Raw genomic sequence first — 16,271 nt, forward strand, 5'->3', positions numbered from 1 at the left:
GTAACAATCAGATATGTACATGGACATTTATTGCAGCAATATCTGTAGTGGGAAATAAAGCTAAATATAAAATGAATGTCTAGCAAAAAACGAACAGTCAGCCCTCTGTAACCATGGGTTCCACATCTGGAGTCAATCAACTGTGGATCAAAAATATGCAGAAAAAAGCGGCTGGTTGCTTCTTTACTGAACACATATGTATGGATTTTTGCCTTGTTTTTATTCCCTAAACAATACAGTATAACAATTATTTACATAGCATTTACATTGTGTTAGGTATTATAAATAATCTAGAAATGATTGAAAGTATATGGAGGATGTACATAGGTTATATGTAAATACTATATCATTTTATATAAGGGATTTGAGCATCCATGGATTTTGATATGCACGGGAGTCCTGGAACCAATATCCCGTGCATACCAAGAGATGACTGTGGTTATTACATAATATTATGGAATGTTATACAGCTGTTTATAAGAAAAGTGTGATGAATTTATTGATGTGCCCATTCGACTAGACTGTAGTCCTCACTAATATAGGTGTTGCCATGAAGGTATTTTACAGATATAATCAAAGCCCCTGATATGGTTTGGCTCTGTGTCCCCGCCCAAATCTCATGTGGAATGGTAATCCCCATGTGTTGGGGGAGGGGCCTAGTGGGAGGTGATTGGATCATGGGGGGGAATTTCTCACATGCTCTTCTCATGATAGTGGGTGAGTTCTCACGAGATCTGATGGTTTAAAAGTATGTGGCACTTCCCTCTCGCTCTCTCACTCTCTCTCCTGCCACTATGTGAAGAAGATGTTTGCTTCCCCTTTGCCTTCTACTATGATTCTAAGTTTCCTGAGGCCTCCCAGTGATGCTTCCTGTTAAGCCTGCAGAACTGTGAGTCAATTAAACCTCTTTTCTTCATAAATTACCCAGTCTCAGGTATTTATAGCACTGTGAAAATGGGCTAATACAGGCCCTAATCAGTTGACTTTATATAAGGGACAATATCCTAGATAATCCGGATGGACCTGACTGAATCTGTTGCAAGACCTTAAAAGTAGAGCCTAGGTCTCACACAGAAAGGGCAGAAATTCTACCTGTGCACCACAGCTTTAGCCCATGTCTGTGCCATTTCATCCTTCTCATGAACTTCTCTTCCTGACTGCCTGTAGATGACAGCTTTGGCCTATGTCCATGGGTTTGAGCCTGCCTGTGATCCTCCATTTCTGACTGCCTGCTCTATGGAATTCTGAGCCACTTAGTCAACATTCACAATCACATAAGCCAATTCCTTGTAATGCAATTTTCAGCAGTGGTATGATATATCTCCTACAGGTTATGCCTCTTTGGTTGAACCCTAACTGATACAAGGGGTTATAGTTAGATTCTATATTATTTATCTGGGGAGTTACTTATGATAAATTAAGTTTAAAAAAGCAATCTACAAGGTAATATATATAATATAATTTTTGTAAATATAAAAGTATTATGTTTGTATATGTTTATATGGACATGAGATAAGTATGGAAAGATGCATACTGCACTGTTAACACTGGTTATTTCATTCAGTATGGAAGTGACAGAGAAGGGGAAAGAATGCTAAATTTTCTTTATATATTTCCATATTTGTTTAAATGGTTATAATGGTCATGCATTAATTTTATAATTAAAAAGTAAAAGGTTAAAAAAGCTATGATAAAACTATATGACCCTCATAAAATAATGATTAAAAATATGAAATGATCTGATAGAAATGCTAATGATATAATGATGAGTGAAAATGAGGATACAAAATTATATCTATCCACCATAGAGAGGCAGGTATGGGGAGAGAAAGAAAAAAGATTCAGTCACCTTGATTTTTCTAATTAGACACATAAAAAAGGCTGGAAATATATATCAAAATGTTTATGAAAGTTATTACTGAGTATGTTCATGTGTTTTTTTTTTTCTTGTACTTTTCTGTTGCTTTTTCCCCAAATTTCCTACAATGGAAGTGATTTACTGTTATTACCAAACCAAAAAAAAAAAACCTCAACATTTTTAAAGATGAACATATGCCTGTTCAGAAAGTAATTTCTAGAAGCTTTTCTATTAGAAGCAGACAAAGTCACAGGTTTATTAGGGCATTGTGTGGGAGACATTGTGTTAGAGCCAATGGGAATGGCAGGGGCCTTCTAATTGATTCAGGGTCTGAACACTAAGACCATTCCTTTAATAACTCTAACAGCCTAGGCAAGGTCAGTGGCTGCTGCTGCTTGCCATTGAGAGAAGTAGCCATCAACATTTATATGCCACTCCACATCATGTCCCAATGGAGTGTCCACATACTGAAAGCAGTCTGATTCCAATGAGACTCAAAGTGAGTTATTAATCTGCACTCTACCCAAGTTCTGAGGAGAAGACTGGAGTTAGATTTGTCTTTCTGACCATCCTTTCTTACCTCTGGATAATTTCAGTCGCCCACATGGAAGGATAAGAGAACCCTTTTGCACCAGGATTCAATGAGTAGGCCCATTTTTCTAGAGACAATTTCCATAAACTTGAGCTTTCAGGCCTTCTAAAGTACAATTTCACTCTCATAAGCAATAGGGCAAAGACAGAAACTGTATGTCTTCTCAGGGAATTAACAAGTCTGGTTGCTTGGTATTTTTTATGACAGAAAGGCAGGACCATGAGCAAGAGACCAGACAGTACTTTATAAGTCACAAAGCTATAGCCAATGGCGTCTAAATCCCACAGTTGGGAAGCAGCATGAAAGATATCTCTACTATCTATATCCCCACTGGAAAAGAGAAACAACTTATTGTAAGGCAAAAAAGTATGTTTCCGTGTGATTCGAAATCATGAAAATGGTCATGGTTTTAAGTCCTGTTATATTTTCTATAATTTACTTTAAATACTTCCACACAGAAAGTGTGAAGTGTATATGCATATTATTTGAATCTACAGTCTAGGGGGATTTAGTTAACATCTGAAGTATCCTAATCAGGAGTACAAACTATATACCTAATGACAGAGAGCTGAGGCTTTATGAAGATTACAGAACAGGTTGTATAACTGATTTTTGTTTATTTGCTAATAAATGTATGTTTAGGAGAATCAAGCCTGAGGCTGGCTTTCAGTGTGATATTCTTAGCTAGTAGGGGAGGACAACCTATAGTTCAAACCTACCACTGACTAATGGAAGCTATTGGTACTTACCAAAAAGAACCTAATAATAAGGAACCACCAAAGTAGCTTAAGTCAGTTTGCAACAGAAATCTTCCCTCTGACTCCAGGAAAATGGAAACCAATTCAAACCTCCTATGTTCTTCAAAGCCATATTCTTCTTTCTACTCTCAGGTCACTTACCAATTTTTTCATCTTCCTGTACCATTTTCCTCTCTTCTCTGAAAGCCCTGAGCCAGCGTATTTTTTCCTCCAGCTTCTTGGCAAAGAACAGATGTATCTCCTCAGTCTCCTTGTTGTGAAGCTTAAAGGCATTCTTCATGCTGACATTAAAGTCATCATCTCTGCCATCCTCAATGTCAACTACCTCATATTTATCCATGTCAATGCGGCCTTTGTAGTACAGGATGTCTCTCCGGATTAGGTCCTAGATGGGAAGGAAGAGGTTTCTTGAAGGTATGTGCACGGCGAGTACTAGAAGAGTTGGCACAGGGGCACAGCAGAATGCTAACACTGTCACCATTTTGAAGTACCAATGAGGGTTGGTTTGTTCTAAATTTGGCCAGGTTATACTAGTAGTCTGACATTGACAGGTTGGTTAACTAGATGCCCAAAGAAAAAGCCTCTGTCTCACCTTGAAAGATCATTTCAGACACCAGAATCAATCCTTGGACATGTGTGCAAGTCTGCTGATGGGAGGTAGGAAACAGTAAGCCACATAAACATGGCTAGCAAGGGCTTCTCCTTTTCTAAAACATCAGCAAGCCCACTAGAGGTATGAAATGAGCTGGCTGGTTGCCTGGAGTGTGTTCAAATATCTGTGCAGGCCAGTGAGACCTGAACATCAGAGGGGGACTGAATAGTAAGAGTAGCTGGGAGGCCACAGACTGCTGGCAAAGGATTACCTAGGGGGGGTCTAACACTTAGCACTCTGGGGATTTTTAGAAAAGGCCCAGTCTGTCAAGAGAAATGGAGGTAAAATTAAATAAAGAGGTTCACATATCAACACAGATGAATGTCACAAATCTTATGGAGAAAAACAGAAGTTGTAGATGGATACAAACAGTATGTTGCCTATTTGTTATTGTTGTTTTGCTCTCATAGACACAAAATCGGATTAATCCTAACCCTAGTCCATGAGACACTCATAATTGGTCCATGCATGGCATTTTTATTTCTCTATTTATTCATTTACTTACTTATTTTAATAATATAAAGTACTGGTGAATCTGCCACCAATCCCAAAGTTACAACTCCAAGGCATCCTCCATCCTAAATCCTATGTTCATCATTTCCATGGTTTCCTTTCTATATAGTTTTACCTCATCTGTATCTGTTACCTTGAAAAACATACAAAAAAAGCCACATAATGTTTAAAGATACATATGTATGTAGAAAATTATAAAGAAATACGTGACAATGATATATGCCACGTTCCAGACAGTACAGAGCAGAAAATGGGGAGGGGCAAGAGAGGAAGGGGAAGAAAAAGAAGCAGAAGAGAGGGTGGGAAGGAAAACTATTTGTAATGAATTAGTTCTTAAGGAGGATAGTAAGCACGTGGGTACTCATTATATTATTTTTATATCCTTTTGAATGTCAAATATTTCATAAGTTAAAAAAGAAAATAGAGGGATGGAAGAAATGACATATAGGCCTATGGAATGTCAGATCTTATAAATATCTTGGAGTGGCCTTTCAGCCCCTCCTCCTCTTGGCGCTGCCCTCAGCCTCCTCTGAGAACACATCCACTGCTGGGAGATGTGGTATGGCTGAGTCAGGTTGAGGAAGGCCCCTATGAGTCCTGTCCTGACAGATGTCTTCAGGCCAGCTCTCCCTCCTCTCTGCTTTATCTGCTCTTTCAGTCAGCTGGACAGAGTCAGAAATGCTCATTAATTTTTATTAGCATTTTACAGTTCAATTAAACCATTTCCATTCTACTGAATTGCCTAACTTGACTCACTTCTCAGCTGTGTGCTCCCTATGAAGGATCTTCTTTTGCCCACTCACATTCCCAATCCTAACTCTTCACACTGTGCGGTACACTGAGATTTTCAGTTGGGCTGGGAAAGGCTACCTTGCAGGATTCCCAGCATAGCAAGGTTTCCCAGCATAGCTCTGTCAACCTCAAAGGCCCAGGCTGGAAAATACAGATGCCGTTGAATTGCTTTTGAAAAAATAACAATCATGTTACTTTTTTCCTCCCATAATGATTGTTCATATAAATAAGAAAAGAATATAGATGGATTCTGATCTATTGGTTGTCCCCAGGATCAAGTTCACAGGAGAGGAAGAGTTCAGCTATACAGAGAGGGCCAATGTTGCCCCAAGCCTATTTCAGAACCTGGGTTCCTTTTACCATGTTCAGTGTGCACAAGCTCAATCCTGGCCAAAAGGATAGGGTGATTCCCATACACTGAGTTCCACAATTCTCAGGAACACTTTTTGAGACACATGTATAAAAAGTGGGCCCTATCAGGCTAATCTAAGCACAAAAGCAGGATAAGCTAGGCAGAATGTATGAATGTAATTTATCTCGATCTCAGAAAGGTTTGAATTGTGCCTTACCATACTTAATATAATACATACAAACCTGGAAAGCCAGATCTGAACCACACATTCTCACCGGACCACATTGCCTAAAACAGGCAGCCTCAACTTCCTTGTTGCTAACTTCAGTCTGCAGCCTCCTTCCGCTCCGCCCCCATTCCGAGTTGGTGTGTCATAGTCATTGAGAGCTTTCAACACATTTGCTAGTTCCCAAAAATAGAAAGAATATGCATGATCTTGGAGCTACATTAAAAGCATCAATTGAATCTCCTATTGTTTCTTTAGATATGTAAGGATGACAAGAAGCTAGAGAGAATTTCTGCTTCTGTGGTGGGGAAACAGGGCTAGAGAGATGTGTTACTAAAATTATCCCTTTGCCTGTTCTCCCTGGTCCCCCAGAGGGTTAAATGTGAGTTTTCAGGCGCTAGATTAGTCATAAGCCAAATGTAGAGATGTGATAGGAATAATTAAGAATGACCTACTAGTTCAGGAACTCCAATCAGAAAGAGTAGCTAAGACTATGAGCAGTAAGCAGCATGGAACAAAAGAAAGAGCATGATGTAGAGTCTGAAGCCCTTAGTTTGATGCCTTGCTGCCTAACCTACCAGCTGTATGGTTACGGACAAGCCAGTTAACCTCTCTGAGCCCCAATTTCCTCAACTAAGAAATGAAGACAGTTATCCTTACTCTGTAAAATAGCTATAAAGCTCTAATATAAACATGTCATTTCCAGGACATGAGGCCAGACTTGTCCACCAAATACAGCCCTGAGCTTTCTTGCTCCTGGGCCAGTGTTTCATAGTCCTTAAAACCCTCTTTTGATAAACTTAAAGGAAAAACATCTCACTACCTCCTTTAGCTCATTTAAACTTTCCAAATAATTTAAATATTGTGAGTAAAAATAAGTCAAAGCAAGGGTAACTCTGAATATTTTTTCAATTTACATAGCTGCCCCACTGTCCCTGGAAATTCTATACATCCTTTCAGGACAGGGTGGTATTTGCCAAATGGTATTTGTCACCAAAATAACAGATATATATTTGGGGTCACACTAATAGATGCTCTCTGGCCCAACTATGCTTTCTATTCCAATCTTAGCCTTCGAGGTCAAACTTACTCATTCTTCTTCCTCAAATAAACTTTCCCTGACTGCTCAAGCTGATGTGGCTCCCCTTCTCCAAATTCTAACACCAATTGTGAAGGCCCTGACATACCACACACTTGACACTTAGCCACCATGCTGCTCACAGCTTTTAGTTTGCTTGCCCATTAAGGCTGTGCCCAGCACTCTATCTTCTTTGGTCTTGCTTCACTTAGGTGTTGTCCAGAGAAGAGCAGCTGACAAAGCCCCAGAGTTTCCTCTGGTTGTCCTCTGCACATGGCAAGGGGACAAAGTCCTCTTGAACCCTGGTTGCCTGTGGTCTTGTTGGAACCAGGCTGCCCATATGCCACTTGTTAATGGTAGTCTGAGTGCCTTCACAGGGACACGGTGAGCAGGTGCTCAAAACAGATGCTATTTGGATCATTACAACTTTCCTGCCTAATGAAGTTTATCATTTCCAATAAAATGCCAGCCTTCCTCCTTTTTCCTTGTGCTCGTCTGAATTGGGAGACATTAAGGGAGCTAGTTCCTCCTTAGTAAGACATTGCAGGATATTCTCTACAAATGACAGATGCTGCAATCTGGGGAATGTAACTGTTCAGGATTGTAGCCTGCTTCACTTGTTTGTAAATAAGGTCCTCCCTGCCCCTTTATAGAGGGGACCCTAGTTACTCTTCTCTAGCCTTTTCTCTCCAGATCCTAGGGAAGGTACATGGGGTTTGGACTGGATTTATTTCGCTCACTACTATATTCCAGCATCCTAGAATGCATGCTTAATAATTACATCAAAATAATAATAACAACAATAATAGCAACAGTGACCCCTTAAATAGCATACATTATGTACCAGGTACTGTCCTAAATGCTCTGCATTTATTAACCTAAATAATCCTCCAATGTAGGTACTGTTATAACCCCATCTGATGAGGAACTATAGACATAGAGCAGCTAAGAAGCTTTCTCAGGAATAGAATGCTTATCCACTGCTGGTGGGAATGTAAATTAGTACAGCCATGATAGAAAGCAGTTTGGATATTTCTTAAATAACTTAAAAAAGAACTACCTTTTGACCCAGCAATCACATTATCGGGTATGTACCCAAAGGAATATAAATCGTTCTACCACAAAGACACATGCATGCGTATGTTCACTGCAGCACTTTTCACAATAGCAAATACACAGAGTCAGCCTAAATGATGATCAATGATAGACTGGATAAAGAAAATGTGGTACATATACACCATAAAATGCCATAAAGCCATCAAAATAAATGAAATCATGCCTTTTGCAACAACATGGATGGAACTGGAGGCCATTATCCTAAGCAAATTAACACAGGAACAGAAAACCAAATACCGCATGTTCTCGCTTACAAGAGGGAGCTAAATATTGAGTACACAGGGACACAAAGAAGGAAACACCAGACACTGGGGTTTACTTGAGGGTGGAAGGTGAGAGGAGGGTGGGAATAAAAAACCACCTATCGGTACTATGTTCATTACCTGCGTGATGAAATCATTTGTGTACCAAAACCCGGCAACATGCAATTTACCTACGTAACAAATTTGAATATGCACCCCCTAAAGCTAAAATAAAAATTGGAAGAAAAAACAGAAATTTTTTCCAGGAATAAAAGCTACTAAATGGCAGAGCTTGGCTTTGGGTTCAGGCTGTCCAGCTCTAAAATCTCTGCTTTTGTTTACAATGTGCTATATTGCCTCTAAATAAAAAGGTACTGAATGAATTATTAGTAACACTGCATATATAGTAATAGTATCAATAGCCAACATTCACTAAGTACCTACTATGTGCCAGGTACTACATCTGCATTGTCTCATTTAACCCTTACAACCTCCCTTCCTTGTACATACACTGTCATTCTCATTTTGCAAACAAGGGCATAATTATAAGTACAGAAAGTTTGCCCAAGGTCATATACCTCATGGGAGAAAGGAGATTGCCTTCTAGTCTGGCCCTAGCACCCATGCTCTTAACCCCATACTCCACTGTTCCCCACTACCTCAGGTGGTTCTCTCCCAAAGCCTCTTGAGATGACTTCTATCATCAGCCTGATTTGACACTGAGGAAAATAAGGACAAAGTTAAAGAACTGGCCAATGGTTAGAAAAGTTAGTAAGAGACAGAGTAAAGTTAAGTACTCAGGAGTTCTGGTTTCAAATCCCCTTCTTCTTTCTGCTCCAGCCCCATCTCTGTTGCTATTATTGGATTTATAAGCTGTCCCAAATAGCTCATCCTCCAAGTCTGACCCTTCAGTGCAAGAAGAAATTGTCCAAATGCAGAAACTTCCCTGAACAGAAGTCTTCTGCCCAACATCATTACACGTTATTTAGTTCTGATCCCCTTGAATATGGTGAAAGCAACAGGAATAAAGAACAGTTATGACACAAGGGACAACAGAACATGGCCAGACTGGCACAACAGGACAGAGGGTGCAGGAAAAGCGGATCTGCTCCTTTCCACAGTAAATAGTCAAAGAGAAAAAAATCCCCTCAAAGCATCAAAATAATTTCCCAAATAATTATATCACGAAGAAAATAATAAAACACATCAAAAACTAAAATAAAAATGCAATGAAACACAGAGGAGCAGAGACTGACAGTATAGATAATACGAAGAAAGAGAACAGAGTCTTATCTGGATTTTTTGGAAGAAAAGTTAAAAGAGTGGTGACAGCAAAAATTAAAGAAGGGGTCACATAATTAGAAGCCACTGGTGACTTTCCCACACACTATAATTGCCATTTTAAAGGTACCTTCACACATGCCCACGTACTCTCTTGCTCTCCTTCTCTCTCTCTCTCTCTCTCTGAAACAAGCTACAAGCTGCATAAGTTGTTTAAGCTGTTCTGAGTGGATTAGTCAATCCCAATTCCCAATGTACAAAACAGGCACATTGTTGCATAGTTGACTGGGAATTAAGGGAATCTTAACAGTTGGATGAGAACTTAGTGGTGAGGCCACATGCTCATGGAGAGAGATCAGTGTTTCAATGTTTACTATACTATCTTTGGCACATAATAATCTAGTCCATATTTGGGTACATCTAGTGATGGGGACCTCACTACTTTATAAGGCTGTCTATTTCTTTGTTGGAGGTTGGGTAAGATGAGATTAATGAGTACCAGGCACCCTATCAGGCATTTTATATGCATTGATTCCATTTAATCTTCATGACAATCCTGTAGAATAGTTATTCTCACCATTCACAACTGATATAATGGAGGTACAAGAAGGAAAAAGTCACTTGCTTGAAATCATATAGTTAGCGAGTGTTGAAATCAGGATTTGAGCCCAGAATTGTCTGATTACAAACTTTATGTTTTATCTATCACTCCATATGACTTCTGTCTGCAAGGAAACCATGGGAAAATCTGAAATGCAGGAGGACACTCTCTGTCCTGTGCAATCCTCCTATCAACTAATTAAGTTACTGGCAAAATAGAAACTGAGTTTTATGGGATACGACTTGTTCTCAGAAAGCCAAAGATGATGCCTGTGGCCACTGTATCTCTTTCTAAATGTTCACAGGCTGTTTAATAATCAAGTACAGAATTTTGACAAGCTCAATGGTAATAATGACATAAATATTACCAATGTGGAATCTAGAGCCAGCTTATCTGAATGTAATTCCTGGCTCTGTCACTCATTAGCTATTTCACCTTGGGAAAATTATATAACTTATCTAGGTCTCACTTTACATATCCTTAACATGGAAATAATATAATAATAGTACCTACCTCATAGGTTTGTTGTGAGGATTAAATTGAGTTAATAAGTGTAAAGTTCTTAGAACAGAATCATAGAAGCACTCAATAAATGCTAGTTCATTAATATCTTATTGTTGATTTCTACTTTCTAGAACATATTATTTTCTGCTTTGAAAACTGGTACATTTTCCTATCTGTAGTCTTCTCACAGATCTCCTGGAACCCATAATTCTGTCAAGATGACCTACAGCAATTCCACTTGGGACATCTTAGAATTATTTCAGTGCTCTGGGATGTATATATTTTTAAATAACATCATACTTAAGTTCTGTTAGACTAGAATCCTTATGAAAGTAGAGCTGGTTGGCACAGAAGAGGTGCTCAATATCTACAGCATGAAAGAATTCAGAGCAGTAAAGTACTCTCTTACAACCTCAGATCCTTTGGGCTTCAATTCCCTTTGAAACAAGTTTATGCCTTCTTTTCCTTGATAGAGAAGGAATTTATATTCCCCTGTTATCAGTAAACCATCTGCCTCAAACAGGGGGTTGTCAGACTATCACTTCTTTTTTCTTCATTTGAACACAGCTTTAAAAGTAATTAAAATTAAGCATTTTTAAAAACTAATTTTGACTCATTCAAGGATTCATGAAACTATTTTGTCACCCCTGTTAAATATTATATCATATGTAAAATATTATATATTATTTAGCCACTTGCTAGGGGTCTTTGTTTCCTCCTTTTTAAATATGAGATCATCAGAAAGCTTAATGTGGCCATATTTCATTATTTAGCATCCTCACCTCCTTTCTTCCTGGTAAAAAAGATTACTGAACTTTCGGATATCCAATTAAATTGTGTGCCTGAGGTGAGCAAGGTGACAGCCTCACTCACCTTGGCCCAATCCAGACATTGCCTTCCTTTCCTCCATGGATTCTCTTTGTCAAAGGAATTTTCACCTCCAGAGAGCCTAGTCCATTCCTCCCAGCTCTATCTCAAGAAGAGAGTCTTTTATAGTAATGGCAAAAGGTCCCTAAACAACCCAGCAGACAAAATACCTTGTCTCTTTGCATACCTTCTTTTGGCCCCATGATCATTTTTCAAAAGTTTATCCCTACTTGTTGAATGGAAAATCTTATTGTAGATAACAAATGGAAATCTTCAAAACAAACATCAGGTAGTTTTAATGGCCTTTGAACAATTAGGCTATAACTGCTCGTGTTCTGGGAAGCCAGCGTCAAGAACACCCAAGTATATGCAGTTAGTAGCCTTTATACTCCAGACTCTAGGCTGGCTGTGTCTTGAGAAAAAAGCCTATGGTTCTTGTAAAAACAAGAAAGCTCCCTTCTGTGGGAAGCTATGACTGCTTCGAGGTTTCTCTTGTTTTCACCATCCCTGTTATATGCTTCCCCTACCCTGCCAGCTTAGCTGGTTTGAATCCCCAGCCCTGGCTTGACTTCCAGTTTCTTCCTAATCATTGGCTCCCACTATCTGGCTTAGACTTGGCTCATTACTCCATCTTGGTCTTCCACTGTCCGTTGAGTTCTAAGTTAAACCCATTGTTTATCTTGTTTCTTCCCCTTTATTCCTGGCTTCTGACTCACTGTTTTATGTTCTGGATCCTGGTCTATCTCTTATAGCCACTGCTTTCTAGAGCCTAGTTTCACAATTTAGTTAAAGTAATCCCAGCCTTGGCTAACAGATGCCAAAATTAACAGGGCCTAGGGGGTGCAGAACTATAAAATAAGCCAGGTTCCTATTTGTTTGCTGTCTCTATGGCTACTTGTTCTGAGTGTAAACACCTTAGTGGGAAGAACAGGCACATTAGTGTTGGTGACATGGCTGATATGCTGAGAATTTCCATGGCCACCTAAATTAACCCTCAAAAATCCTACCTCCTGATTTTATGAAAGTCCTGAGAAGAGTTGGGGGAGCTAAAAAGAAGCATTAGTGTTTGGCTGAGTTTCAGATTCATAAAAGTTCTCTGTTTGAGGGTCAGCTCCATACTGAGGTAAGTTATTATCCCCATTAACTGACTGGCTATTGGTTCCAGAGCTTATCACCAAACACTGAGGCAGTCTGAACCTAAGCTCAGTGTTTTTCCCCTCAATCCACTGTCAAAGCAAATGGATAAAGATTCAATACAAGATATGGCATACACATACACACACAGAGGACAGGGGGCTTAAAACTGTGTGGTTCATGTTCCAGCCCAGAAAAATATAACACTATTTACTCTGGTGTTTTGTGACTCAGCACTCCTCTTCAGAGGCATTCACTACTGGGTGAAGGAGAGGACAAAGGGACTAGATGATGGCAAAAGAGCCAAGGGTAGCATGGTGAATTTGTAAAGTCACTCTAAGCATTCTGGTTTCTTCTTCCATTTTTACTTTCCTTGGTCCCCAATTCTTCCCAGTTAGCCCCTGGAGCCAAAACTGGTCTGAACTCTCTACTATGAGTGAGGAAGTAGGGGTAAGAGTATCCCATAAGGAGGAGTGATGCTTAGAACATATGCTACCCTTCCCAGCCTCACAAAGGAGAAGAGTCCTAGAAACCAACATACACAGAGTTATCCAGAGTCAGTGACAAGAGTAAGACCTCTCCTCTAATGGATTACAAAGAAGGAAGAGTGGAGAAGAGCACGGTTGGGGGTTGTGGGGAACCAGTGCACCTTGTATAGGAAATAGGTAGAGGCATGGAAAAAATTCCTATATCACAAAGGTACCTACCTGTCAGGGCAAAAGTAGGAGGCTCCTCGTTGGTTCCCAGGGCAGAGAGGGGCCACATGGCCAGAGCCATTAGAGTGGAAATGAGGGAAAGTGCTCAGGGAAACTACTATTTACCAACTAAGATAGACATATTTCAATATTTTTTACAAATGGTGCAGACCAGCAGCTCTGGGTAGAAGAAAGTGAGAAGGAGCACCCCAGGGTCATTAGGGCAAAGGGTAAAAAAAAATACCAAGACAAAATGCACCGACTTCAGAGTTTTTCACTGTCCACAAGCCAACCGTGCCTGTGACATTCATGCCACATTAGTGCTCCTGATACAGAATTGCTGCCAATCTCCTGTCTGTTTTCCCCCCATCAGTATTTGCCCACTTTGTTGGGAGCCTGGGGATGATGAAGAGGAGGGTCTGGTACCCTGTTAGGTACCCATCTCCCTCAGGGAAGAAGGGGGCAGGGTTACCTTCTTGCAGAGGACCATCTGGTGGTCAAACAGGAAGAAGACCCGCTGCTGGTTGCGGCCGTAGGGCTGGTAGATCCAGGCCATCTCCCCAGTGTAGATCAGCTCCGAGCTCCTGTCTAGGATGTCCTCGCCCTGGGAAGGACATGTGATGATGAGAGGCAGCCAGGCAGAAGGATGGCACCATCACCTGCCTGGAGGCACCCAAGGCTGGGCATAGACTGGGACAGGAAGAGGCCAGAAAGGCCCTGGTAGAGACAGAGGGAGAGAGGGACTCCTGGGACTCCTCAAAAAGCTTTACAGCTCTGTGAGCTAGGAAGACCCATTTTCTTATTCACCCCAAGGCCAAATGTGCCCTGCCACCCGGGACTGCTACAGCTTTTCTACACCAGTTACCCTCTGGTCCTATAAGTTCTCTGTCTGTCTGTCTCTCTCTGTCTGCCTCTCTCTCTCTCTCTCTCTCTCTACATACACACATATATATGTGTGTGGAGAAAGAGAGAGAGAGAGATGTTTATATATATATATATATATATATACACACACACACACACATATATACACACACATATATATATACACACACACACACACACACACACATATATATATATATACTTCTCCATCTCTCTTCTCTATAAATCTCTTTTTCTGTCCCAGTCTCTCAATCCCTGCTCTGGTCCCTCAGTCTCTTTCTAATACTTGAAGAACAGGCCTTAATCTCACTGCCTCCCACATGAGTAGAAGGAAACGGGAGGACAAGAAGGAAGATGATAACAGAGGGAGAGAAAAAGAACCCACTCCCCTCTTATAATTGTTTTTCCTTCTCCTCTCAGTTCACTAAAATCTACTGATTGAATAAGAAACTTAACTGCCACATGATTCCTTGGTCTGTTATCCAGAAAGCCTAGAACTACTTCTCCTCCTTGCTACAAAGAGTCTGACACAAATAGGCACCAAGACACCTAAGTCCTAGCTAATTCAATTCTATAGAGTTTCCAAGTCCTACTCCTTCCTTATGGCAACTCTGATAGGTCAGAAGTATGTTGCAGGTGTGTGTCAGATGTCAAGGTAGTCCTGGCCCCTGTCCTCAAGGAGCTTATGTCTTCATGGAGGAGACGAATGCAGGTATGCTCAAAACTCATGAAACACAAGGCAAACTAACACTGAAGTTGTGGGCACAGGGGTGAGTATTCCAGGGCCTATGTGAAGATAGGGACAAAGAGTAGTGTCCCAAGACACAGAAGAATTAATATTTCCTGACCACCTATATGGGTCAGACAGTGCGCCAGATATTTTCAATCTATCTTATCTGAGACTCGCGATAGCCCTGGGAAGTAGATATTCTTGCTCCCATTTTACAGTTAGAGGTACAAAAAGATCAAGTGATAAGCCAAAGTTGCCCAACTAGTTAGCTACAGGTCCATGACCCAACTCCAACCTCTGGGGCTCCATAGAATATGCTCACTCCTTGTACTATATTATACTGTCTTTAGGTCAAAAAGGCATTGGAGAACCCATTCCTTCCTCTCTCTCTAGGTGTCAGTTTTCCCAGATGTAGTATGAGGATGATCTTCATGATAGGGCTGATACCTTGATGCTAAGATCTCAGCCTTTCACCCAAAAGCTTCAAGGCAAGGTTAGAGATGGAGACCTTCATACCTCCCAGAAATAATCAGAGGCAAACACAAATCAGGCAGGGTAGTAGGCCAGAGAGTGGGGCATCTAGAAATGGTGTATTCAAGCATATCATTTTTTTCCCCAGTCTAAAGGATGGGAAGGAAAGGGGGAACTCAGTAGAATTATTTTCTAATAATAGAACCCCCCACCCCACTGCCGAAAAAAAGCTTAGAAATACTGCTTCAACTTTAGGCTCCCGACTTAGCCTCAATATTATCCAGGAACTAAGTAAACACTCCTTCTAGAGGGGCTGACATACTAGCACAGAACCTCTGGAGGCCTGATACTGGGAAAGAAAGCCACCAGGTTAGGGAGCAGTACAGCTATTTCCTGATGGAGGGATGGGAAGCTGAGAGAGGTTCCCACCCTGATGCAGGCTAGGAAGATGTGCTACAGTCCACTTTGAATATGTATGAAGTCCAATAAAGCCATAAAAGAGAGCCAATGCCATAAGAAGATGGTCAGAATGACTTTTAAATATACAATTTACTAAATGTGGATGATACGACCAGGAGGGCTACCCAGTATTATCTGGTCCATCCACTCCACCAGCCAGGGGCATCTCAATTCTAATTTTTTTTTTTTTTTTTTTGAGACAGAGTCTCCCTCTGTTGCCCAGGCTGGAGTATAGTGGCACGATCTCGGCTCACTGCAAACTCTGCCTCCTGGCCTCAAGCGATACTTGTGTCTCAGCCTCCCAAGTAGCTGGCATTACAGGCATGTGTGTGACACCATGCCCAGCTAATTTTTATATTTTTAGTAGAGATGATGTTTTGCTATGTTGGCCAGGCTGGTCTCAAACTCCTGACCTCAAGCGATCCACCAACCTCAGCCTCCCAAAGTGCTGGAATTACAGATGTT

The 16,271-nt window shown here is 40.7% G+C and overlaps 1 protein-coding gene and 1 long non-coding RNA gene across 17 annotated transcripts in view; one reads left to right on the forward strand and one right to left on the reverse strand.

Moving 5' to 3' along the window:
• ARHGEF9 (Cdc42 guanine nucleotide exchange factor 9) overlaps positions 1 to 16,271 on the reverse strand; it is a 149,461-nt gene that overhangs the window by 17,214 nt on the left and 115,976 nt on the right. For 12 of the 16 annotated variants that reach the window (XM_019019513.4, XM_031005850.3, XM_031005848.3 and 9 more), the window contains 2 exons: positions 13,734 to 13,865; positions 3,350 to 3,593 (listed from right to left, as the gene is read on the reverse strand). In XM_019019513.4, the coding sequence (XP_018875058.1) occupies positions 3,350 to 3,593; positions 13,734 to 13,865 (376 nt within the window). The remainder of the gene's footprint in view (positions 1 to 3,349; positions 3,594 to 13,733; positions 13,866 to 16,271) is intronic. The other 4 variants (XM_055376962.2, XM_055376963.2, XM_063702958.1 and 1 more) reach the window with 2 other exon arrangements.
• The window catches only part of LOC134757911 (uncharacterized), a 280,826-nt gene continuing 265,326 nt past the window's right edge, over positions 772 to 16,271 (forward strand). The window contains exon 1 of the long non-coding RNA XR_010132513.1: positions 772 to 889. This is a non-coding gene — a long non-coding RNA (uncharacterized lncRNA). The remainder of the gene's footprint in view (positions 890 to 16,271) is intronic.

Source organism: Gorilla gorilla, chromosome X (genome assembly GCF_029281585.2).
Source record: "Gorilla gorilla gorilla isolate KB3781 chromosome X, NHGRI_mGorGor1-v2.1_pri, whole genome shotgun sequence".
NCBI lineage: Eukaryota > Metazoa > Chordata > Mammalia > Primates > Hominidae > Gorilla > Gorilla gorilla.